Source organism: Camellia sinensis, chromosome 9, assembly GCF_055761805.1.
Source record: "Camellia sinensis isolate YWXY chromosome 9, ASM5576180v1, whole genome shotgun sequence".
NCBI lineage: Eukaryota > Viridiplantae > Streptophyta > Magnoliopsida > Ericales > Theaceae > Camellia > Camellia sinensis.
The window spans coordinates 186614735-186640669 of NC_138969.1; the positions used below are offsets into that span (position 1 = coordinate 186614735).

The 25935-nt window shown below is 39.4% G+C and overlaps 1 protein-coding gene across 2 annotated transcripts; it reads left to right on the forward strand.

Moving 5' to 3' along the window:
* The first annotated feature begins 7720 nt into the window (after positions 1–7720).
* LOC114295519 (tobamovirus multiplication protein 1) lies at positions 7721–25817 on the forward strand. 2 transcript variants are annotated; one of them, XM_082888202.1, is made up of 12 exons: positions 7721–7818; positions 7888–8066; positions 10264–10354; positions 10433–10485; positions 11192–11284; positions 11457–11528; positions 22342–22414; positions 22550–22595; positions 22734–22797; positions 23861–23914; positions 25048–25125; positions 25225–25817. In XM_082888202.1, exons 2-12 carry the CDS (start codon positions 7908–7910, stop codon positions 25315–25317), a joined length of 876 nt encoding a protein of 291 aa, XP_082744328.1. In that variant the 5' UTR covers positions 7721–7818; positions 7888–7907; the 3' UTR covers positions 25318–25817. The 2 variants fall into 2 exon arrangements, with proteins under 2 accessions (XP_082744328.1, XP_082744329.1); XM_082888203.1 differs by lacking the exon at positions 7721–7818 and having other exon boundaries at positions 7839–8066.
* The last annotated feature ends 118 nt before the right edge of the window (positions 25818–25935 follow it).

Below are 25935 nucleotides of genomic sequence, written 5' to 3' on the forward strand. Positions count from 1 at the left end.
GTTACAAAAATATCATGCCACCATTGACTGTGTGACCAAGCAAGTTGTTTTCCGTCCACCTGGTTTGCCTGAATTTGTGTTTAATGGGAATGGAGTAGTACCTCCTCCGTATTTGATTTCATCTGTGAAGGCTGTTAAACTAATTAGAAAGGGATGTAAAGGATATCTGTGTTCTGTACTGACTGTGTCTACTGATAATAGTGATAAAACTGATGTGAATTGTATTCCTATAGTCAGGGAATTCCCAGATGTATTTCCAGATGATCTGCCAGGGGATTTAATTGACAGGGAAATTGAATTTACCGTTGATGTGATTCCGGGAACACAGCCAGCTTCGAAAGCTCCTTACCGAATGACTCCAACTGAACTGAAGGAGTTGAAAGTGCAACTGCAAGAACTGTTAGATAAAAAGTTCATCAGACCCAGTACCTCACCATGGGGTGCACCAGTTTTGTTTGTAAAGAAGAAAGATGGCTCACTGAGACTGTGCATTGACTACCGTGAACTGAATAAGGTAACTGTAAAGAACAAATACCCATTACCGCGTATTGATGACCTGTTTGATCAGTTACAGGGTGCTAAAGTATTTTCCAAGATTGATCTCAGATCCGGATACCATCAGTTGAAGGTTAAACCGGAAGACATTGATAAAACTGCTTTTAGAACAAGGTATGGACACTACGAATTTTTGGTTATGCCTTTTGGAGTCACGAATGCCCCTGCTGCCTTTATGGACCTTATGAACAGAATTTTTAAACCATACCTTGATGACTTTATCGTTGTATTTATCGATGACATATTGATTTACTCCAAAAGTGTAGAACAACATGAACATCATCTGAGACTTGCCCTGCAAACCTTAAGAGAACAGAAACTGTATGCTAAACTGTCTAAATGTGAATTTTGGCTTGACCATGTTATGTTTTTGGGGCATGTTGTTAGCAAAGATGGAATTTCTGTTGATCCACAGAAAATTGAAGCTGTAGTGAACTGGCCTAGACCAACAAATGTGACTGAAGTCCGAAGCTTTTTGGGATTGGCTGGATATTACAGAAGATTTGTCAAAGATTTCTCCAAAATTGCCCTACCACTGACACAGTTAACACAAAAGGGGACATCATTTGACTGGACTGACCAAAGGAAATCTGCCTTCCAGGAGTTGAAAACTCGATTAGTGACCGCACCAGTTCTTACCTTACCTTCAGGTACGGATGGTTATACTGTATTTAGTGATGCTTCTCATAAGGGTCTGGGGTGTGTTTTAATGCAGAATGGGAAAGTTATTGCTTATGCTTCCCGACAACTGAGACCACATGAAAAGAACTACCCAACCCATGATCTGGAACTTGCTGCAGTAGTATTTGCACTGAAAATCTGGCGTCACTATCTGTATGGGGTGACATGTGAAGTGTACACCGACCACAAGAGCTTAAAGTATTTCTTCACACAGAAAGAACTGAACATGAGACAGCGGAGATGGCTGGAACTGATTAAAGATTATGACCTACAGATACTGTATCATCCGGGAAAAGCCAATACCGTTGCCGATGCATTGAGCCGGAAATCGATCGGAAACTTAGCATGTTTGCTTACCGGACAGAAAGGGTTGCTTTGTGACCTTGAAAAATCTGAAATAGAAATTGTTTTGAGAGAACGAGGTGGAACCTTAGCTGCTATTTCTGCTCAACCAGCACTGATTGAAGAGATTAAAGAGAAACAGCAACTGGATGATTTCTTGAAGAAGATCATCGAGGAAAGAGAATCTAAACCGAGACCGGGATTCAAATTCGAGAACAATGTACTGAAATTTCAAGAAAGACTGTGTGTACCAAATGATACTGAACTGAAAAGAAGAGTCCTGCAAGAAGGCCACAATTCGAAATTGTCTATCCACCCGGGGAATACGAAAATGTACCAAGATCTGAAACAGAATTTCTGGTGGCCGGGAATGAAGAAAGAAATTGCTGATTTTGTATCCAAATGTCTTCATTGCCAACAGGTCAAAGCTGAACATCAACGACCTGCCGGACTATTGCAACCCCTACCCATACCAGAGTGGAAATGGGAGCATATCACGATGGATTTTATCGTTGGATTACCTCGCTCCAGAAAAGGTATGGATTCCATTTGGGTTATTGTTGATAGACTAACCAAATCTGCTCACTTCTTACCTGTCAAGACGATTTATAATGCGGACAAATTGGCTGTCATCTATATTGATGAAATTGTTAGACTGCATGGAGTGCCTGTGTCTATTGTTTCTGACAGGGATTCGAAGTTTACATCGAGGTTTTGGCAAAGCCTACAGACGACACTGGGTACTGAACTGAGACTGAGTAGTGCCTACCATCCTCAGACAGATGGACAGTCAGAAAGGACCATCCAAACTCTGGAGGATTTACTGAGAATGTGTGTCCTTGATTTTCATGGAGACTGGGAAAGTCATCTGCCATTAGTTGAATTCGCCTACAACAATAGCTACCATTCGAGTATTGGTATGGCGCCTTTCGAGGCATTGTATGGCAGAAAATGTAGATCTCCGATTTGCTGGGCAGAAGTTGGAGATGGGCCGTTGCTTGGGCCCGAGATTGTGTATGAAACAACTGAAAAAGTGAAACTGATACAGCAAAGACTGAAAACTGCACAGAGTAGACAGAAAAGTTATGCAGATGTCAGAAGACGGGACAGAGAGTATGAAGTGGGTGATCACGTTTTTGTGAAAGTGACACCAATGAAAGGCCAGACTCGTTTTGGAGTCAAAGGCAAGTTAGCACCGAGATACGTCGGACCATATGAGATCATTGAGAAAATCAATCCGGTGGCGTATCAAGTTGCGCTCCCTCCTGAAATGGAGCATATGCATAACGTCTTCCACATCTCTATGTTGAGAGACTACCTTCGGGATCCTTTCCATGTAATAGAGCCTACTCGTGTAGTGCTGAGTGATGACTACACTTACGAGGAACGGCCTATACAGATTGTTAACAGACGGATCAAGAAACTGAGGAACAAAGAGATCCCGCTAGTGAAAGTTGACTGGCAGAACCATGGTGGTGTGTATGCCACTTGGGAAAGGGAAGATGACATGGCCAAACGATATCCTGAACTGTTTCCACTGAATCCTGTTTTCTTCCAGAATGAAGGTAACTCGAGTTTAGAGGACTAAACTCTTTATAAGGAGGGGAGACTGTAACAACCCTCATACTGTTTACTGATTAATGACTGAATGATTACCGTTAATCATTGATTACTGCGAAATGGAACTGATAACTGACTGAAATTGAAACTGAATTGACTGAGTATATGTTAGTTAATTGCATTCTATCTGTTTAATTGTCTGATTATCTGTTCATGTTTATATGTTTAAACTGCTAATTGAAGGCCTTACCGACGGCCGAATCTGAAACCGATTAGTGTTCTATGATCCTTAGAATTAAGGTGATTTTATAGTATAATTATCTGAAAATTGATTGGGTATGATTAAATTAGATTAAAATAAGCCAATTAAAGAGTTTGCCATATTTACCATTTTGCCACTATCTCATATACACACACTTGAGCCTTTTACACTCCACGTATGTGATCAAACTAAACATTTCTTCTCCTCTTCTTGCCTCAACCGACCCAAGCTAGAGAGTGAGAGAGAGTTGAGTTGTTCTTGAGAGATTTGCTTGATCTTGCTTGGAATTGAAGTGTATTTGCATATTTGAGCTCCCTTCTTGAACTACAAGACTAAAGGTAGCTCCATTGTCTTCTTGTCCATGTTTTGAGTTGATTGTTGCATGGTCCATGTTAGATTGTAGAGCTAAGTCATGATTTGGGTCATTAATGGTGAATTGAAGCTTAAGTGTTGCATGCATGTACATATATTGAAGTTTTGAGGTTGTGGTTCATCATACCTCACATGCATGTCCATCTTTTGGTCATACTCCATGAGTTCATCTTGTTTTTGAAGGCTTGAGCTCTCTTGAAACAGCATTAAAGCTTTGAAAATGATTTAAGATCATGCATGTCATGTTTGAAGATTGTTCTTGGAAAATGATTTGAAATTGGTTTGAAATTGGGTTTGAATTAAACACCCTTGGGCTTTGATTTCTCAAATTGGGCTTTAAAACATGTTATTCTATACGTTTATAGATGTTTTCTGGAAATTTAGCCCAAGAGGTCGAGTTTTGATGCTTTTGAACTTGAGTTCGAGCTTGGAGGTGCAATCTGGGTTTTCCAGATTTCGCACTTCCGCTCGAGCGGGGAAATTTACGCTCGAGCGTGGAATCCGAGCAACCAGCATCTCTCTGCACTGTTTTGCAGTCCGCTCGAGCGGAGTATTGGGCGCTCGAGCGGAGTCATGTCTCAAGCTCGAGCGGGCGTCGAGCGGAGATTTCACCCATCCAGTACTTTTACAGTACGCTCGAGCGGGAAAGTTTGCGCTCGAGCGTGTACCTTTGTTTGCCTGTACGCTCGAGCAGGGAAACCTGAGCTCGAGCGGGACTCTGTTTTTCTGAAAATCCTGAACATGCTTTTAAATGTACATCTGTGCATCCTCATCCCATTCTAGGCATTCTTAGGCCTAGTTTAAGGCATCTTGTTGAGGATATAGATGTAGAACACACCGAGGAATTAGGGATTAAGTTATTATATTTCCCAACTGTATAGCTTAGTGTGTGTTCAACCTGTGAACTGTGTAGGGTTGGCAACTGGGGAGACACGCTCTAGCATACTGTAGCCCAGAACTCTGTGAGTAACGATTGTGTAAAGATATGTTCAACTGATATCTTTTGAATACTGAACTGAACTGTTTACTGAACTGGTATTACTGAATGAATGTATGTCCTTTATTTCTGAACTGTACTGTGGCATCCTTAGTACCTACGGTTTACTGTTACTGTTACTGTTACAGAGATCTCTGTCGGTTCCCTCGTGGAACCACTACTGTTTACTGACTGATGGCCATCATTACTGTTCGGTCTTTTAAGACCTACTGTTACTGTTATGCTAATGGATGTACCACATATGACTGTTTACTGTACTGAACAACTGAAATACTGATTGAATTGAACTGTTTTCATTACTGTAAGGACATTCATTCTAAACCCCTTTACGCTTTATGTTATTCACTGGCTTTAGCTCACTGCTCATATATATATGTAGGTGTACAGGCACCAGAACGAAGCTAGGAGCGTCAGAGTAACTCCAGTTTTGTCAAGCCAGCCTATGTGCCTCACTGCGAGGTTCCGTGTTGCCGTGCTATGGCTTGGGGGTGTTTTGTTTGTTTTTCCCCCGCCTGTCTCCATACTGTCTGACTGTTCTGTATAGACTGACTGTTACCGTACTGTTATCAAGGGATTAGGTCCCTGTACTGTGTGATTGTAAACTTTGTATAGACCGTACTGTTTTGTACAGACGGAATGTTTTCTGTACCGCTATCTAGGGTTGAGTCCCTAGATTGAATGAATGTCAATATTGTACATACTGTTATGTACTGTTTATGTATAAATGCATGGAAAATCTTTTGCATACAGACTGTCACAGCTCATTGGACATTGTTTAATTACTGTATTGGCTTCCGCCAGGCCCTGTACTCTGTTTTACTGTATTACTGTTAAGCAGGCCTTCGGTAATCTCGGATTACTGGCCGGTTACGGTGCTAAACCCATAGGGCCGGGTTTGGGTCGTGACAATGCTCATGCCCATTAATTTAACAATTAAGCAATCCTTCCATGGCCTTCGGATTTTCCTTAAAAGGCTTTGAGGGAGAAGGACTCTGGGTATAGAGGTGCTGAGATTTGAGTCCGCCTCAGGTAAGTCTTCCATTTCTCCATCACTCATGAGCTCATCGTCAGTAGAGAGATTGTCCGCATCACTATCGAAAAGTTTTTCATTGAATTTTGGGTCTAGCAGCACTTGCTTGAAGGATTTTTGCTGGGTTTCAGTTTTTTGGGCCCTAATACGCTGATCCCCTTTTGCAATTGGATGGGTTGGGGACAAATCTTCAATTGCGTTTACAGAGGGGTCAAGCATTTGAGCGTCAGCTGCAGTGGACAGGGTATTGGGCTTAGGTTCCTCTACAATGTTCACTGGTTGGCAACCAGCAAGGAGTTGGGGAGGATTTGGTGAAATCTCAACCATAGGGTGATCTTCATTGATGATCGGAGGATTGGGATCATTAGAGGTTGTTCCGGCAGAGATCAGAGTGATCTCGCCGGAAGAAGCCATCGTTGGTGTGTAGATCTCAAGCTATCCGTTAGAGAGGCACTAGTTACTTTGCTAGGCACTACCACTTATCACCACCACCAATGATCTCTCATTGACAACAACTATCTTCAAGCACTACTTTTTGTTGAAGACCACCTTAGGCAACCAATTGGTCACCGACAATCATTTTCATCCATCACTTCTCGTGGCCAGCAGCTACCTTAGACCACCATCTCTAAATATCGACAATCACCTATTTTCATATGTTTTCAAAGCAAATTTTTTTAACACTTGTATACCAAATATATATTCTTTGTTTTCATTTTTACGCAAAATAAACATAAACATGTCTATTGTTCTCTATAAATCAAAAATAATAAATTATAAACGTTGTCATATTGGGTTTTCATTCAATAGTTGATATCTGAATGAATTTTTATAGGCTATTTACACCAAAAAATTCTCGACTATTAATAAATATCACTTTTCTCTTTCATCTAAAATTCGTACATTTTGACTCATTCAATTATAAAAATGTATCACTTTATTTTTCTTAAATTATGTCAGAAATAAATGTATGTATATAATTTTTATAATTGAGGAGAACGATATATATGAATTATAGATGAGAGTGTAAAGTAGTATTGAGGAACCGCCTAATGTGAAATTAGAAAATTTGTAACGTGCAAACATGAGCTCTCCACAGTGTGTCCATGACTTTTTGAATTCTTGACAATTTTATGCAATTCCGCTACATTACAAATACCAATTTCAAATTTTATTCAACAAAGGATTATCTTGGGAAGCAAATATGTTGCTAGTTTGGAACTTACAAAATAAACAGTTCAGATCACAATTGCAAATTCCGTAATACTCTCACGAAGTGGAATCTTGAGCAATACATGAAAAATGAAATCTTGAGGGTAGTTGCTCCCAAAGTGATCAACCTTCTCTATTAAAACAAGACAAGTATTAACAAGGGTTTCGGCAACCTATTGTATTGTTTAATGAGTGTTGCTACATGTCTTGATTTTGTCTTCTAATTCTACTTCTAATGACGTGACTTACTTTCACGTGAAGCAATTTCATATTCCGTTCTTTCTCTCTTATTTTTGACCTCCCTAATTCCATATTATTGAAGTGAAATTGGGGGAGTAAAATTAAAGAGATGGATAGTTATTCTTGTTTAATATTAGAATCAGCGCTGCTTGAGGGCCCTAAATTTCGGGGCTCGAATGCCCCGAAATTCCACTTTTGGTAAAAAAAAAAAAAAAAAAAAAAGGAAAAAGAAAGAAAAAAAGAAAACAGTTTCCAAAAATGGAAATTAGGGGCATTAGGGGCAAATTTTTTAGGGCCACCAATCATTTTCCTATTAGAATTATGCTAAATAAGTGTTTTGAAAATAGATAAAAAGTGTTAATATATATATATATATATATGTATTAATTTAATAAAAAATATCTTTGTCTTTTTGGAATTTTTTATTATAGCATTATTGTAACTGTTTATAAATACGTGTAAAAAAGTAGTACCAAATCAGCACAAAAAGCCACACGCAAACGGCTCATAGAGAAGCTTAGGTGAGACCGACCACTGCCACAAGTCCCGCCCCTCAAAGACCGTCAGGTAGACTACCTCTCTCTCTCACTCTCTGTATATCTGTGTGTTTGTTGAAGTTTTTGTTTACTTTCGCAGAGCTTCACTAGGCTCTGTGGATGATCAAAATGACGAAAATGTCACTGAGATTTCCTTGGATTGAGTCCAGAGGTCTGACTTCGAACTGGTGGGACGAGATCAACGAGTCGGCTCCGTGGCAAGATGGGATTTTCTACAGTCTCTGTGCTGCTTATGCCCTAGTTTCTTCTGTGGCCCTGGTATTCTCACTTGTACTGATCTTCTTCTCTTCAACTGAATTGAATTGAATGTTTGCCCCGTTTGGTTGCTGAGAAACTAAAAATTAAAATAAATGAACAAATAAATAAAGGGTGGGATTTGGTTTTTGAATCTGAGATTTCTTTCATTGTGTGGTAAGAGAACTAGAGCTTTCAAGTTAACTGTTGGAAGTACAATCATAGGCCCTAGTTGAGGTGACTAACTAAAATTGAGTTAGTTGGGAACTCACAATAACTTGAATTGAATTGAATTTCATGTTTGTCCTGTACATTTTGCCCTCTGTTTGGTTGCTGAGAAAGGACACACACAAAAAATAAATAAATAAAGAGGGTAGAATTTGGTTTTTGAATCTGAGATTTCTATCATTGTGAGGTAAGAGAACTAGAGCTTCCAACTTAACTGTTGGGAAGTCCAATCATATGCCCTAGTTGAGGTGATAACTGGTAAGGTAACTAACTACAATTTAGTTGTTGGGAAGTCGCAATAACTTGAATTGAATTTCATTCTTTGTCCTGTACATTTTGCCCTGTTTGGTTGCTGAGAAGGAAAAAAAAAAATGTAAAAGAAAAGGTGGAATTTGGTTTTTTGAATCTGAGATTTCTTACTAGAGCTTCCAACTTAACTGTTGGAAGTCCAATCATATGCCCTGATAGAGATGATTACTGGTAACTAACTACAATCGAGTTTTACTCAAATTTAGTAGAAAAGCTTTACTTGATATGAACCACTCCAATGGATAAACTCAAATTTAAGCATAAATTTGAGGAGAAGCTTAACTAAAGTGGCAAAGTGGTAAATTTTGAGAGCCACAAAATAGTTGTGAGTGAACATTTGAGTCTCTCTTGATTTGGGTAACAAAATGAGTAATACTCAATTTGGTATAAGTTTGGGTCAAGGGGTGGAGGAAGTTTTGAATGATTTTTATTCAAATTTAAGTTTCATATATGTTTGAGTCAAGGATTGGATTGGAGATGCCATAATAAGATTCAGCAACTAAAAACACTTTGTTTTCTTGAGTTTTCTGACTAATTAAGGGCATGATTAGTGGGTTTCACTTAATATTGTCTTTGGGGTGGCTTTTATGGATTGGGATAATCAAAATTACTTCTTTGAAACTTTTAGGACCTGTTTGGTAGTAGGAATTGAATTATTCTATTTACAAGTAACTAATTCAGAATTAAATTAAAATCCATGTAGACATTGAACAAAATGGGTTCTAAATCTCTTAATTTTAGATTAGGTAATTCCATGCTTCAAAAGAATGTAAAATATATAAATTATATTTTAAAATATTCTATTAGTTTAATATAAATAAATATGTAGTGATTAAATAATTAAATTACCCAAGTATTAATAATTGTTTTGTTTCTAATTATTACATAAACAAATAAATTACTTATTATTAATTTTTTGAATTCGTTTAATAATTTAATATGACTTATTAAATAATTAATTTTTAAGCAATAATTATGTAGCTATTTCTTAAATAGCATAGTATATTTTGTAAAATAAAATTTATGAAATACAATTCTGAATTTTTATATAGAAAGTAAAATTTATCAATTTTTTAATTGTTCCATTATTACAGTCAGACTCAGACATATCTAATTGTCTGATTATAAATGGGCTAATTTTAGAAAAGCCCAATGCAGATTTTTTACATGACCAAATAGGCGGCCCTGAAACCATTGCTTCATTGGTGTTAAAAATTAATTGTATTCTTTCTATTTAATAGGTTGTTTTCTTTATTTAATGCAACTGACATTGTGATGGATACTTACACAACGAATGGCATGGTGCATTCAATCTTGAACGTGTTATATTCTGTGAATAATTCATGATTTTCTGCATATTTCTAGAGTATTGTACTTAATACATTTTTTCTACTGTATCACCCTACATAATTGTTGAATTTTCAAACTCATTCTTAGATTTTCTTTTTGCAACATTTTATGTAAATATTCCCCTTTTTTGAATTATTTGGATGCCAATTAATTTATGATTCATCAATTTCCAACTTTGAGCCATTATTTCAAATTGATTAAAAACATTTGCTGTTTAGTTCCCATCACAAGCCATGTGTCCATGGCATGCACTTACGTAGCTGTGGTTGGAACTCCTACTTGTAAGGTATAGTTGGGAAATTATATTTTGAATTGTGTATATGATCATATGCAGATTCAATTGATAAGGATTGAATTGAGAGTGCCTGAGTATGGTTGGACAACACAAAAGGTTTTCCATCTTATGAACTTCATTGTAAACGGAGGTAACAATTAGAGTCTTGGTTATTATTTTGTAATTTTGATGTTATTTATGGGCTTAATTGTAAAACTGTCTATTTCAGTGCGTGCAATTGTGTTTGGATTTCACTCTCAAGTGTTTCAATTGAGTCCCAAGGTGACGTTTCTGCTGTTCCAAAATGCTATTTTTTTTGGAAATTAGGCCTACATTTATATTCCTTCTCCAGTGCACCTCATGTTGTGGCTTTCTTTTCTATCTCTTTGTTTCTCTTTGTCCCCCGTCCCCCAATAAGACTAGACAACTGACAAAATTTGCATTTATTTTATTAACCTTCATTTTGGTCAAAAGTAACGATGAGCCATCCTCACCTTACCTCGATAGAGGGCATTATTGGATAGTGTTCAATTTCATGAAGTTCTTCAAAGCTGAATGTTGTGTTTTGGATACGTTCCTGTTCTAGTGTAATTGTTCTGTCTTTAAGATCTTAGTTTGGAAAATCTTGTTGCTCTTTTCTCGTATCTCATTTTGAAATTGTCAGTGTTGAAAGAATTTCATACAGCCAAGAGCAGAGAAAAGGAAACATTCTTGACGTGTTTACTCAAGTTTTAGTTAATTTTGACAGGTGCTAGATTTTTAAAAATGCATGACAGGGCACAAGAGGGATATAGTCAAAATATATGTTTTTATATATTTATTTATTTACTATTCAAAATTCTCTAGGAGATAACTGCAGCTTATTAATCAAATTACTATTGAACAAAAGCTGAATGGCCCAAAATGAGAATGTACTTCTTGTCATCATGTGGCATCTATAATGCTCAAGGCTTGTATACTGACATTGACCGGCTCTATCTTGGACCAGGTACTAATTTTGGTACTATTGGATCTTCCTGGACTCATGTTTTTCTCAACCTACACACTTCTCGTCCTCTTTTGGGCAGAGATATATCACCAGGCAAGTTAAACCTCTACATTATTGTTGCCCTGGGCACTTATCTATGGTTCTAAGGCTAGTCCCTCATTTAAGAGGGGATTCATGGCTCTTGAATGCAATTTTCCTTTGTAATATTGGCATGCAATTTTAGTTTAATTTAAATTTCTTTGGGGTTGTTCTTGTAAATGATCAGGCAAGAAGTTTACCAACAGACAAGCTCCGGATTGTCTATATCTCAGTAAATGGTGGAATGTACTTTATACAGGTATGCTCCACCTATCTTTCTTTTATTTATTTTTTATTATTATTATTATTATTATTTTGGTAGAACCACCAGCTTGCTATATATAAGATGTTATCTTTGGATTGATTGTAGGACCTCCAATATTGGCACTAGTCAGACAGACACATACACATCACGTCATCCTGTGACACTTGGGATTTGCATCAAATATTGGTGCAATCTGCAGATTCTGTATCATTTTAATTCAAGATCTCTTCTTAAAAAGCCAATGATTACTGTTATTGGTTTCAATTTATGGACCCGTTCTAATACGGTTTTGGATTTCCATAAAGTTAAAATGGAAAATTCTTCATGCACAGTAAAAGGTTGAACAAATACCTCTCATCCCGTCGGGATATAATATCTATGGCTGTTCTGGTTCCCCTTTTACACTTCTGTACTTCTGTCTACTCTCTTATCTCCTTGACTTGATAATTCTTGATCCAGTTGTTTCTGATTTATTGTGGGGATTAAACCCAAAGGAAAGTAGAGAAGAAAAAACCAGATTAGTAGTGTCAGAATAATTTAAATGCTCAATCTTGAATATAGGAGCTATCTGTAGATGGACTTCTTAGCAGTTTGTGTGTATGCTGGGCTAGATTAAAGAGGAGACAAATCCTTTATTTATGTATTTTGGTGCTCCAATCTTTTTTCCTTTTTCTTTTCTTTTTTGTTGTGAATTTTTACTCTTTTGGATAGTGCTGGATGTGACTTTGCTTACTTTAAGAGTCTTGATTTGCGAAAGTTACTTTTGATCAAACATAACCAATTAGAATTTTTGGTATGGAATTTATTTGAGTTGTACACTGCTCAGAATTCTGTTCCACGAGGTAGGTCATGAGTTTCCCCTTCTGTATGGTGGAGGCAAGAGGTTTTATTCTACTCCTTGACACAGGTTGCAACTTGCAAGCAATACTTTGACAAACACACCATACCCATACCGGGTATTGGTACTTTGCATGGTCCTTTTGCATAAATAGCGGGCAAACGAGACACATACCCCAAATTTTTTCTTATTAATTTTTGTCGTACCCCAGACATACCTAATATATATCCAAGCCGTACCTCAACCGAAATAGTATTTATTCTATACAAAGGTGAAGTTAGTTTCATTGGATTTATATTTTATGCTTGGTGTGATTTTAAAATTAAGTTTTGGTTTTATTTAATATAATGATGTTTAATTTTGGTTTATACCTTACTTTTGGCATTAAATGTGAATTGTGGGTTGGATCTTAACCAACTAAGTTATTTAACTAATTTTTGCATAACTCCAAATTAAAAATAAATATTTTTGTATGAATGTAGCTAGCCATACATGTACCTTGTAGAAATTTAATGTATAAAGAGAAATAGAGAATTGTATTATTGATTGATTTATATTGATATCTATTACAATGATTCATGATTCCTATATATAGAAGAGGGTGAGTGTGTAGTAGGTAAGGAGTAGGTGAAGTGGAGGTGGTAGTGGTGTAGTGGGTTAGGTTTAGTGGAGTAGGTGAGGTGGTAGTGGTGTAGTGGGTTAGGTTTAGTGGAGTAGGTTTAGGTGGGTGAAGTAGGTGGATTTTAACAGCCCCCCGCAAACTCAAGGGGGATAGGAACTAACCAACTTGAGTTTGGAGAGAGTAACAAAACAAGAAAATACATAAAAATAAAAGAGGATAAGAGACACTGTATGGTCGTGTCAGACTGTTAGAATTTCCCATCTTTACCTTCACCTACTCCACTACACACTCCACTTTTTACCTTCACCTACTCCACTACACACTCCACTTCACCTACCTCTACTCCACTACACACTCCACTTCACCTAACCCACTATCACCTCCACTACACCTACTACCACATTACCTTCACCTACTCCACTACACACTCCACTTCACCTACCTCTACTCCACTACACACTCCACTTCACCTAACCCACTATCACCTCCACTACACCTACTACCACATTTTCTTCTATATATAGATTGTATAGGAATTGTAATTAATGCATCTTGTAATCTATCAATCAAGACATCAATCAATAATACATAAATTCTTACATGGTATCAGAGCAAGGTTAAGAATTTAATATTTTTTCGCTTCACCGGCGGGCGGCATCCTCGCCTTGGCCGCCCGCCGGACCTCAACCTAGTCCGCTAGAATTGTCTACTACATACCTACCTCCTCATCATATCTTCATAACATCTCATTCTCTCTCGGCATCATAGTAGCCGTGATACTGCTCATACTTCTGGACAGCGGAGAGAACATCGTCTTTCTCGATCTTTCCGCCGACGCCGGTGGCGAGATCCAAGGCTCCGGCTTTCGACATCACTCTCCCCAAATAGTCCATAGCAGCTTCTCCACCGGAAAGATACTCCTAATAGCAGCGGAAAAAAGGTGTTTCCCTCAGCCAAACAAGGCTCAATAGCTGTGGTCCTCATCAAAATACGTGTAATTGCTACTCCTGAACTTGGTTTCCCTATCCTTGCTAACAAGCTTCTCAAATGCTTCCGGGCCATGTTCTTCTATGTACTTCTCAGCAGCAGTTAGAATGTCATCTGGCTTACTGAAGATGTCCTTCTTCCTTGGGACATACTAGACGTTAACAGTCTGTTGTGGGTTAAGAAAGAAAGGCCTCAAATAATGCTCATAAACATATGCAGCACCACTGATACTCTTTATGATGGTGGATATTTCAATGCCATTACAACACAGCACCTTGAAATTTATTTTATTTTATTTTCTTATCTCTCTTTCTGACCATTACAACACAGCACCAGCACACTTGTTCCCACCTTTCATCATGGTCTCCACTTTCTTTTTCTTTTTTTATATTTATTTTAATCCATCTTTTTTGAAAACAAAACCAATATCACTTTTTTTAATTCCTTAATTTATTTTAATAACATGAGTGGCCTCTCTTTTCCACCATCTCCCTCTTTTTCTACACAATATTTTTGTACCACCGCCCACTCCATGATTTCCATATTAATATTATTATTATTATTTTCACAAAAAAAAAAAAAAAAAAAAAAAAAATTCATTCCAGTTGATTTTTCTGCCTTACCACACCTACCATTCGAGTTTGCCAAACACACTTATTTTATTCATGTCAGGATCAACCCCGATCATAATTTTACACGAGAAAAAAAAAAAAAAAAAAAAAAAAACCACCATAACACACCCAACACCCACAGTGGGATTTTTCTTCTCTACTCTGCTGCAGATCTCTTCTTCTTTCCTCCGTCCTGGGCGGCCCTTGACGGTGCTGCCTCCGTGTTTCCTACGCCGCCGAGCACGTTCACTCCTCCATACTCCTCCACTGCAGCATACGGCGGACCTCCAAATCGGAACATCACAGTGGCCTTCCGCTTCAGCTCCTTATTTTCTGCTTTCAGCACACTTATCTCTGCTCGCGCATCCTTATACATGCGTTGGAACAGAGCCAGCTGGGAATTTAAATGCTGCACCTCATTTGTCCTACTCTGCAGCCGGTTCGACAAATTTGTGACCGCCGTCATGGTTTCCACGCATGACTTCAGAGTATACTGATTAGCCTCAATATCAGTTTGCACCGCCATTTTTTGCTCCACCGACCGCATCGGAAAGTTCAATGGAGCAAAACCAGAGGTGTTTGGTTGAGGTTCACTGGCCACCGCACCAGTTATTTCTCTTGTGGGCTCGTTCAGTTCTGGAAAGAGCGTGAGCAGGTTCTGGGTAGCTGGACGGGAAGAAGAGGCCATGTTTTTGGGTTGCTAAGTGTTTCAGCGAAATAGCAATTTCAGACTGGTAATGTTCGGAAGGGTTGGTGACAGAATGGCAACAAAGTGTTCCACAGTTTCTCTCTCCGCAGAGGCAGAGTTTTTTCAGCGAAGGGTTGGTTTCAGAGGTTTCAGAATGGTATGCCTCAGCCTCAGCCTTCGTCTTGGTTAAATAGCCGAGGCAGCCACGCGTATCGTGCGCTTCTTGCCGCCCGACAAACTGGCACGCCTTTTCATGGCACATCTTTTGACAAAGTGGACACGCCTTTTGATGGCACGCCTTTTGATGGCACGCCTTTTGATGAATTGGGCACGCCTTTTGATGGCACGCCTTTTGACAAAATTGGGCACACCTTTTGAGGGTGCAACTTTTTAAGAGTCCGACAAGACTCTGTAAACTGTCCCGACATTGATTCCGGTTAGTTTTTACAAGTGTCCGACAAGACTCTGTAAACTGTCCCGACATTGATTCCGGTTAGCTCCTTTATGGGTCCGACAAGACTCTGTAAACTGTCCCGACATTGATTCCGGTTAGTTTCTACAAGGGTCCAGCAAGACTCCGTAAACTGTCACAACATTGTCTTCTACAACGGTCCGACATGACCCCATAAACTGTCTTCTACATCGGTCTGACACCACCATACAGTGTCCTCTACAACGTTATGACACCCCATACAGTGTCTTCACCAACGGTCTGACACGACCATACAGTGTCTCCTATCCTTTTTTATTTTTATGTATTTTCTTGTTTTGTTACTCTCTCCAAACTCAAGTTGGTTAGTTTCTCTCCTCCTTGAGTTTGCGGGGGGCTGTTAGAATTTCCCATCTTTACCTTCACCTACTCCACTACACACTCCACTTTTTACCTTCACCTACTCCACTACACACTCCACTTCACCTACCTCTACTCCACTACACACTCCACTTCACCTAACCCACTATCACCTCCACTACACCTACTACCACATTACCTTCACCTACTCCACTACACACTCCACTTCACCTACCTCTACTCCACTACACACTCCACTTCACCTAACCCACTATCACCTCCACTACACCTACTACCACATTTTCTTCTATATATAGATTGTATAGGAATTGTAATTAATGCATCTTGTAATCTATCAATCAAGACATCAATCAATAATACATAAATTCTTACACAGACCATTGGTGAAGACACTGGATGGTGGTGTCATAACGTTGTAGAGGACACTGTATGGGGGTGTCATAACCATGTAGAGGACACTGTATGGTGGTGTCATAACGGTGTAGAGGACACTGGATGGCGGTGTCAGATCGATGTAGAAGACAGTTTATGGGGTCATGTCGGACCGTTGTAGCAGACAATGTTGTGACAGTTGTGGTGACAGTTTACGGAGTCTTGCTGGACCCTTGTAGAAATTAACCGGAATCAATGTCGGGACAGTTTACAGAGTCTTGTTGGACCCATGAAGGAGCTAATCGGAATCAATGTCGGGACAGTTTACAGAGTCTTGTCGGACCCTTAAAAAGTCGCACCCTCAAAAGGTGTGCCCAATCTTTCAAAAGGCGTGCCATCAAAAGGCGTGCCCAATCCATAAAAAGGCGTGCCATCAAAAGGCGCGTCCACTTCATCAAAAGACGTGCCCGACAAAAAGCGTCGAGCCATCAAAAGGGGCGCCTGACACGCGGCGATGCACGTGATTGACAGAGCGCGTGTCGGCCTCGTCGTCTCTATCTTTATAAACCAAAGCGAAGTCTGAGGCTTGGAAGCATAACAAACCAGTTGAAACCTCTTCGTTCTCTGTAACATTCTGTAACCAACCCTTCTCTGAAACACTCAGCAACCCAAAAACATGGCTTCTTCTTCCCGTTCAGCTACCCAGAACATAGCCTCTTCTTCCCGTGGTCTGCTCACTCTCTTTCCCGACCTCAACGAGTCAACAAGAGAGATAACTGGTGTGGTGGCCTGTGAACCTCAACCAAACACCTCTGGTTTTGCTCCGTTGAACTTTCTGATGCGGTCGGTGGAGCAAAAAATGGCAGTGCAAACGGATATTGAAGCTAATCAGTATACATTGAAGTCCTGTGTTGAAACTATGACTGCGGTCACAAACTTGTCGCACCGGCTGCAGAGTAGGACAAATGAGGTGCAGCAGTTAAACGCCCAACTGGCTCTGCTCCAACGCATGTATAAGGATGCGCGAGCAGAGATAAGTGTGCTAAAGGCGGAAAATAAGGAGCTGAAGCGGAAGGCCACCGTTATGTTCCGATTTGGAGGTCCGCCATATGCTGTAGTGGAGGAGCAGGGTGGAGTGATCGTGCCCAGTGGAGTGGGAAACATGGAGGCAACACCGTCAAGGGCCGCCCAGGACGGAGGCAAGAAGAAAAGACCGGCGGAATAGGCGAAAAAGTGAGGTCGGTGGGTGGCCGTCTACAGAAAAGAAAACAAATCTTGTGGTGTTGTGGTTTGTGTTGTTGTGGTTGTTTTTTTTTTTTTTTTTTTTTTTTTTTTTGTTAAAATTGTGATCGGGGTTGATCCCTGAGATGAATAAAAGATGGTTTGGTGTGCAAAGCTATATGGTATGAATGGAATTTGAAAAAGATTAAAAAATAATGTGAAAGAAAAATAAAGAGAAATAATAAAAATATATTTGAAATCAAAATGAAAGATGGGGGAAATAAGGAAAGTGGTTTGGAGAAAATAAATAAAAATAATGGATTTGAAATCAAACGGAGGAGAGAGAGGGGACAAGCCCATGTGAGAGAAAGAGGGGAAAAATGATAGCCGATGCACCCAAAAATAATCTAGCTGCTATCCACAGGCGCTTAGGGGAAGGAAATGGTAGCAAGAGACGGCCAACACCATATATGGCTATAGCAAAGAAATGGAGTATCAAGCTCAATGGGCTAGGATTTAGACCAGAGAGTAAAGCCACTGGTCCTGTTGAACACACACCTCCAAGGCTCAAATAATCAAAACATGCTTCACGCATTTCCTTCCTTGCTTGATCAGGAGATGCACAAAACACCTTATACAGGGCTCCAGTCATTCCTCCACCAGTTAAAGGATGACGCATGTTGAAAGCATCACCTATTAATAGTGCTCCAGGAGTAGGGTAAGGAGCAGCTGGCATACTTCTGTTGGGCATTGTTCTAATACTTCCCTTATCAATTGCAGCTATAAATGAATCATGCAGCTCAGGTGGAACCTGGTGTTAGAATTTACCTACACCTACCACCACCAATTTACCCTCACCTACTCCTCACCTACACCTACCACCACCAATTTACCCTCACCTACTCCTCACCTACTACCCAAACCCTCTCCTATATAATGAGCTACTCTGAATTGTAATATATAATATCAATCTTGTAACAACATCAATCAATCAATAATATATCAATTTTAACATGGTATCAGAGCAGGTTTAGAACCTGATATTTTCGCTTTCCCGGCGGGCGGCAACCTCACCTTAGCTGCCCGCCGGACCTCAACCTAGTCCGCTAGAATTTTTTTTTTACACATACCTTCACTCCTCACGGATGGCAACCACTCTCTCCTCCGTTCGATTCCTTATCACCATCTTGGTGCCTTCTTTTGCTACCCAGTGCTTGCTCACAAGCCTCTCTCACCTTCGGCCACATCTCCGACTGCAACTCCGGCTCATGCTGTTCGGCGTCCGAGTCCAGGTTGATCCGATGAGTAAGAGCGTCAGTATGACCATTCTGTCGCAATACGAACAACCTCAGTGTCAGGACGACTCCAACGTCGCCGACGTTGAACAACCTCAGTGTCAGGACGACTCCAACGTCGCCGACGTTGCCTGCGGTGACGTCGATCCAGCCTCCGCCGACGAGGCCGTTCACCCCCAGTCGCTCGTCCGTCTCAGAACTACTTCCTCCGGCGAAGCAACCTCCATCGGCGTCGCCGTCGATCCAGCCTCCTCGACATCACAACTGAATCGGTCACTGCAACAGTAGCTCCATCAAGCCCTCTCTCTCTCTCTCTCTCTAACAGATCTCTCTCTCTCTCGGCAGTTTTGAACCAAAACAAAATAAAATAAAATAAAAACAAAAAAAAAATAATAATAATAATAATAATAAACACACTGCTATGCACATGCATCCACAAGCACACACGCGGTACACACCAAACCCAGCACATGGGGCACCCACTCACTCTCTTTCTCTCTCTCTGGTCCCTTTCTCTACAGCAGACCCACTTTAATTATATTTATCATTATTCTCTCATATTTTATTCATCTCTCTCTGTCCATCCAACCTTCTTTTATTTTATTTTATTTTTTTTTTTTTTTTTTCACACACTGTGATCCACCACTCCATGATCCACCATCCGTCAACTTTTGTCCCCCTCTTTTCCTTTCTTTTTCATTTCATCTTGCCCACCGACTTTTTGCTCAAAAAAAAAAAAAAAAAATAATAAAAAAAAACATAAAAATAAAAATAAAAATAAAAATCAAATTTGCACAACAACCCATATTTTATTCATCTCCGGGATCACCCCCGCTCACAATTTTCCACCAAAAAAAAAAAAAAAAACAAAAAAAAAACAAACACAAAAACACAAACAAAATACAAACAACCAACCACATTCACAAGTGGGATTTTTCTTCTCTACTCTGCCGCCGGTCTCTTCTTTTTGCCTCCGTCCTGAGCGGGCCTTGACGGTGTTGCCTCCATGCTTCCTAGACTACCAAGCAAGTTGCCTCCCCCCTGCTCCTCCACTGCAGCATATGGCGGACCTCCAAATCGCCACATCACGGTGGCCTTCCGCTTCAGCTCCTTATTTTCTGCTTTCAGCACACTTATCTCTGCTCGCGCATCCTTATACATGCGTTGGAGCAGAGCCAGCTGGGAGGTTAACTGCTGCACCTCATTTGTCCTACTCTGCAGCCGGTTCGACAAGTTTGTGACCGCCGTCATGCTTTCCACACATACCTTCAAAGTATACTGATTGGCCTCCACATCCGACAGCACTGCCATTCTTTGCTCCACAGACCGCATCGGAAAGTTCAACGGAGTATACCCAGCGGTGTTTGGTTGAGGTTCCAGTGCCACCGCACCAGTTATTTCTCTTGTGGGCTCGTTCAGTTCTGGAAAGAGCGTGAGCAGGTTCTGCGTAGCTGGACGGGAAGAAGAGGCCATGTTTTTTGGGTTGCTAAGTGTTTCAGCGAAATAGCAATTTCAGACTGGTAATGTTCGGCAGGGTTGGTGACAGAATGGCAACAAAGTGTTCCACAGTTTCTCTCTCCGCAGAGGCAGAGTTTTTTAAGCGAAGGGTTGGTTTCAGAGGTTTCAGACTGGTATGCCTCAGCCTCAGCCTTCGTCTTGGTTAAATAGCCGAGGCAGCCACGCGTATCGCGCGCCTCTTGCCGCCCGACAATCTGGCACGCCTTTTCATGGCACATTTTTTGATAAAGTGGACACGCCTTTTGATGGCACGCCTTTTGATGAATTGGGCACGCCTTTTGATGGCACGCCTTTTTGAAAAATTGAGCGCACCTTTTGAGGATGCGATTTTTTAAGGGTCCGACAAGACTCTATAAACTGTCCCGACATTTGATACCGGTTAGCTTTTTTAAGGGTCCGACAAGACTCTGTAAACTGTCCCGACATTGATTCCAGTTAGCTCCTTTATGGGTCCGACAAGACTCTGTAAACTGTCCCGACCTTGATTCCGGTTAGCTCCTTTATGGGTCCGACAAGACTCTGTAAACTGTCCCGACATTGATTCCGGTTAGTTTCTACAACGGTCCGACATGACCCCATAAACTGTCTTCTACAACGGTCCGACATGACCCCATAAACTGTTTTCTACATCGGTCTGACACCACCTTACAGTGTCCTCTACATGGTTATGACACCCCCATACAGTGTCCTCTACAACGTTATGACACCACCATCCAGTGTCTTCACCAATGGTCTGACACGACCATACAGTGTCTCTTATCCTCTTTTATTTTTTATGTATTTTCTTGTTTTGTTCCTCTCTTCAAACTCAAGTTGGTTAGTTTCTATCCTCCTTGAGTTTGCGGGGGGCTGTTAGAATTTACCTACACCTACCACCACCAATTTACCCTCACCTACTCCTCACCTACACCTACCACCACCAATTTACCCTCACCTACTCCTCACCTACTACCCAAACCCTCTCCTATATAATGAGCTACTCTGAATTGTAATATATAATATCAATCTTGTAACAACATCAATCAATCAATAATATATCAATTTTAACACCTGGGGAGCCACCAGAGGGAAGCAAAGCCGAAGGCGAAGGATCCTAACAAGAGGCAAATGAGCATGGAGGAGAAGCATAGATTGAGTGTTGGGTTGCAGAGTTTGCCCCAGGAAAAGATGCCACAGTTAGTGCAGATTATGAAGAAGAGGAATTCACATTGGCCTCAAGAGAGAGGATTTAGGCAGTGATGGGAAGGTATGTGTAGAAAATAAGCGGAATAGGTTGAGGTCCGGCGGGCGGCCAAGGCGAGGTTGCCGCCCGCCGGTGAACCGAAAAATACTAAGTGCTTAACCTTGCTCTGATACCATGTAGAAATTTAATGTATAAAGAGAAATAGAGAATTGTATTATTGATTGATTTATATTGATATCTATTATAATGATTCATGATTCCTATATATAGAAGAGGGTGAGTGTGTAGTAGGTAAGGAGTAGGTGAAGTGGAGGTGGTAGTGGTGTAGTGGGTTAGGTTTAGTGGAGTAGGTGAGGTGGTAGTGGTGTAGTGGGTTAGGTTTAGTGGAGTAGGTTTAAGTGGGTGAAGTAGGTGGAGAGTAGGTGGATTTTAACATACCTTACTTTTTTTAGATTTTATTGTATCAACGTGTACCTATATCCATACATGTGCTTCATAGCAAGCAAGTGTAGCTGATTGGGGCTGTAATATAAGGCTTTCAAACTTGGTAGCATAAACAGCCTTGAGTGAGCCCATTAGAGGTCATGGAAGAAAATAGCTCTTCAGATGTTTGCTACACCCTTTAAGGGTCACCTTTTAACAAATTGGTGTTTGGTATCAGGTTTGTATCTGGATATACATCTGGATAGATGACAACAGTGTTGTGGAATTCATTGGAAGGATATTCATTGCAGGTTAGGCATTTTATCTAGCTGTTCTCTGTGCGCCACAAGCTTAATTTGTGGAGATTGAAAATTTCTGTTCCAACCATTGTTAATTGTTATATATATTGCTTTGTCCTGTGCTTATTTCATTTTTAAATATTTCAGCTGTATCATTTCTGGCAGCATTAGGTTTCTTGCTGTATGGAGGAAGGTGAATCTTCTGAATCATATATATATTGTCTTATGTTTTACGCATCTGAAGCAATCTTCATTCTGAACATCCCATATATTTATAATGTTCATGTTTTCTTATACTTTTCCCATGTGATGCTGTATCTAATGCTTTCAGATTATTTTTCATGCTGAGACGTTTCCCTATTGAATCTAAAGGGAGAAGAAAGAAGCTTCATGAGGTTTGTGCTTTCTGATTACAGTTTGTTTACTGGATAACAAAACATAATTGCTAGAATTTGTTGTGGAGCAGCTTGGGTTCATTGTGCTCTTCCATAGTAATGCATTGGAAACATGTATCGCTTGCAAATCTTCTTCAATGATAGCATATCTGACAACCATGTCAATTTATAGGAAGATTGGAGAGGAGAAACCAACGACCCCTGTTAAAGTGAATTATTTGGATAGAGTAGACTAGTTTCATTATTAAAAAAATGATAATATCATTACAAATATATGGGACAATAGAATGTGCATATTATTCACCGTAGGACAACGTATTGGATCAGAACGACAGAATTTGCCAGACAAGGTACTGAATCGGACAGATCCAAATATCATCCCACTTGGCTTCAACAGAATTCTTCATATTTTTTCTTGTCATATGTATACATTTTAAATATAAAAAAAAAAACCTTTTTTATTTTTATTAGCATGAGTCTTTAAGCTATATAACTGATACTCCAATTTTTATTTTTTATTTTTTTTTAGCATCAACAAAGAATTTTATTAAATGATCAAAAAGAAGGGAAGCGGACAAGAAGTCCTCATACAAAGAAAAAGAAAAAATTCAAAAGAAAAGCCACGAAACTCTTAGCACTAGGGATGACAAATAGTAGCCCAATCCCTAGAAATCCAAAAAAAAAAAAAAAGGGGAACTCCTTTAAAACTGATACTCCATTTTTTATGCTACAAATTCTCTCACGAGATTCCATCCAGTTGCTGCTTTAAAAAATAGCATTGACTTTATGTATAACATACACATACAGAACGAAAACAGTTAATACATAAACTGATGCTCTTTTCACTTTATATAAGTATTTTATCAAATTTATTATTGGGACTGGTGCTATGAAGTCTTCCTTGTAACTAAAGTAACTCTTTTTTTAATCTCTCTCTCTCTCTCTCTCTCTCTCTCTCTCTCTCTCTAATTTGGAAGGTATTTTTTTTTCTAAATCTATTTTACATAAATGGCAGGTTAATTGGACCATGTAACTTGGTGATAATATGTGCTAATTGTTGCAGGTTGGATCTGTGACTGCCATATGCTTCACCTGCTTTCTCATAAGATGCTTTGTGGTAAGTTCCAGATTACTCTGTGCACCACTTACTTGTGGAATAGTGTTTTCTTGCGTACTGCCTGGAGTAGAACTTTTAGTATGTGGCTTTGAAGAATTCGCTCATGTGGGCTATCTGTGACAAACATTCAAGGCTGTGTTTAGATTTTGAATTTTTGGAGGGAAAAGAAGGTAAGGGAAAAAAGATAAAAATTTAACTTCGATTTCATTTGCTTTTCTCTTCTCTTTTCTTCCCTTCACAAATCCCTCCTCAATCCAAGATCCAGACATGGACTCGGTAATTTTTGTTCTGATACAAAATACAAATTGTTATTTTTCTTGATTAATTTATCCGACCTGACTATTCTGGGTTACATGGATGACCAATTGTAACCATCGGATCATGGAGTCTTTTTATCTTGCTTTAAGTTTGGGCATGGATTTTGATAGAGGAGAGAAAAATTAAAAATTTCTTTTGTCATCAAAAAGTAAGGCTCAAATTGAAGATTGTTCAAAGCTGGTAAACTAGAAGTTTTGGGATGTTGAAATTTCAACTGTAATCAAGAAACTTGATACTTCTGCCAAGAACATGTGTTTGACGCCCTTTTACATGGGACAGGTGGAGCAGCAGCTTATTTGCCTTTTGAAAACTTATGTGTTTGTGTGACATAAATGTGAATATTATTATTTTTATTTATTTATTTTTGGATAAGTGACATAAATGTGGAATCTTGAAGCAACATTTTACTTTTTCCACAATCAAATTACTGTAATTTTGGCTTTTCCATAATGTGTTTTTTATAAAGCACAAGATGGTACTGTTGTACGTTGCAGAAAGTACTAGTCCATAACACTAGCATGTGTGTGTGTTGTGTGTGAATAAGAGGGTCTTGGATATGCTGTAACCATGGACTACGAGGTTATTCTCACATTACTAAGGTTCAGGATAGAAGTAGATAGCTATGAAAGGAAGTTTCAGCTGTTTTGGTGAACTGTTGGAAGACTTTAACAAGTTACGGGTAGAGAAATCTACAGAGAGTATCTTTAAGCCCAACATTTGAAGTCAAGTGTTCATTTGCTTTGTAGTTGTTGCTGCCCTTTAACTATACATTAAATTTCCTACTCATGCCCTTTAACTCAATTCTCCCAATGCAGGTTATTCTATCTGCATTTGATTCAGATGCATCACTTGACGTGTTGGATCATCCAATTTTAAACTTAATCTATTACATGGTACTCTACAAAACATCTACAATACCAACTTCCTAATTCAGATATTTCATATTCATTTTCTCTAAGCATGTTTTTTAACTTTCTATTGCTTAAAAACAGCTGGTTGAGATCCTACCTTCGGCTCTTGTCCTCTACATACTACGAAAGTTGCCTCCAAAGAGAATATCAGCCCAATATCATCCCATCCGTTAGCCATGGTGTGCATCGTCGTTCTCAGCATTACCATTCTTTTCACCTTGAAAATCGGTCGCGGCATTAGATGCTAGAGGAGTCAGGGAAGAGAATTAGGGCCAGAAAATCAATCCAGATGCATTATCTTCATCCTGGTTTGGCTCATATGTCAGCATTCATTTTTTCCCATGTATAATACACGAAGTTCTCTGCAACAAGCTGATGCAGATACAGTGAATTGATTTCTTCATAGTTTCTGTGGCTTGAAAGTTTGGGTACTTGATACATTTTTTTTGCAGTTTTATTGGGTTTGGCAGTGGAAGGAAATTTTTCTTAATTGGATAGAATGCTTTTTTTCCTTTTCCCTGTTTTTTTTAGGTTTTTTTGATGTTGCTGCGTATGCATGTTGTGCTATTGCTTGTAGCATTTATTTTTTTTCTCAGCCTATCATACATTTAATAGGGCAATGTACCTTACTCCAAATCAATGTTAAATTTTGTTCGATTTGGTTTCTGCCTGAATTTTTTTTCCTTTTTTTTTCACGTTGTGCTCTAGTTTGATGCTGTGAAATCAATTTCTCATCTCCAAAAATGTTCTATTAATTTTTCAACTAACGTGTCACAGCTTTAATTCGTAACA

Bases quoted from the DNA above. Each gene is read 5' to 3' on its own strand.
- LOC114295519 (XM_082888202.1), top strand. From the start codon at position 7,908: ATGATCAAAATGACGAAAATGTCACTGAGATTTCCTTGGATTGAGTCC. The intron at 10,486-11,191 runs GTGACGTTTCTG...ATCTTGGACCAG, and splicing joins TGTTTCAATTGAGTCCCAAG to GTACTAATTTTGGTACTATT. The intron at 22,415-22,549 runs GTTAGGCATTTT...TAAATATTTCAG, and splicing joins TGGAAGGATATTCATTGCAG to CTGTATCATTTCTGGCAGCA.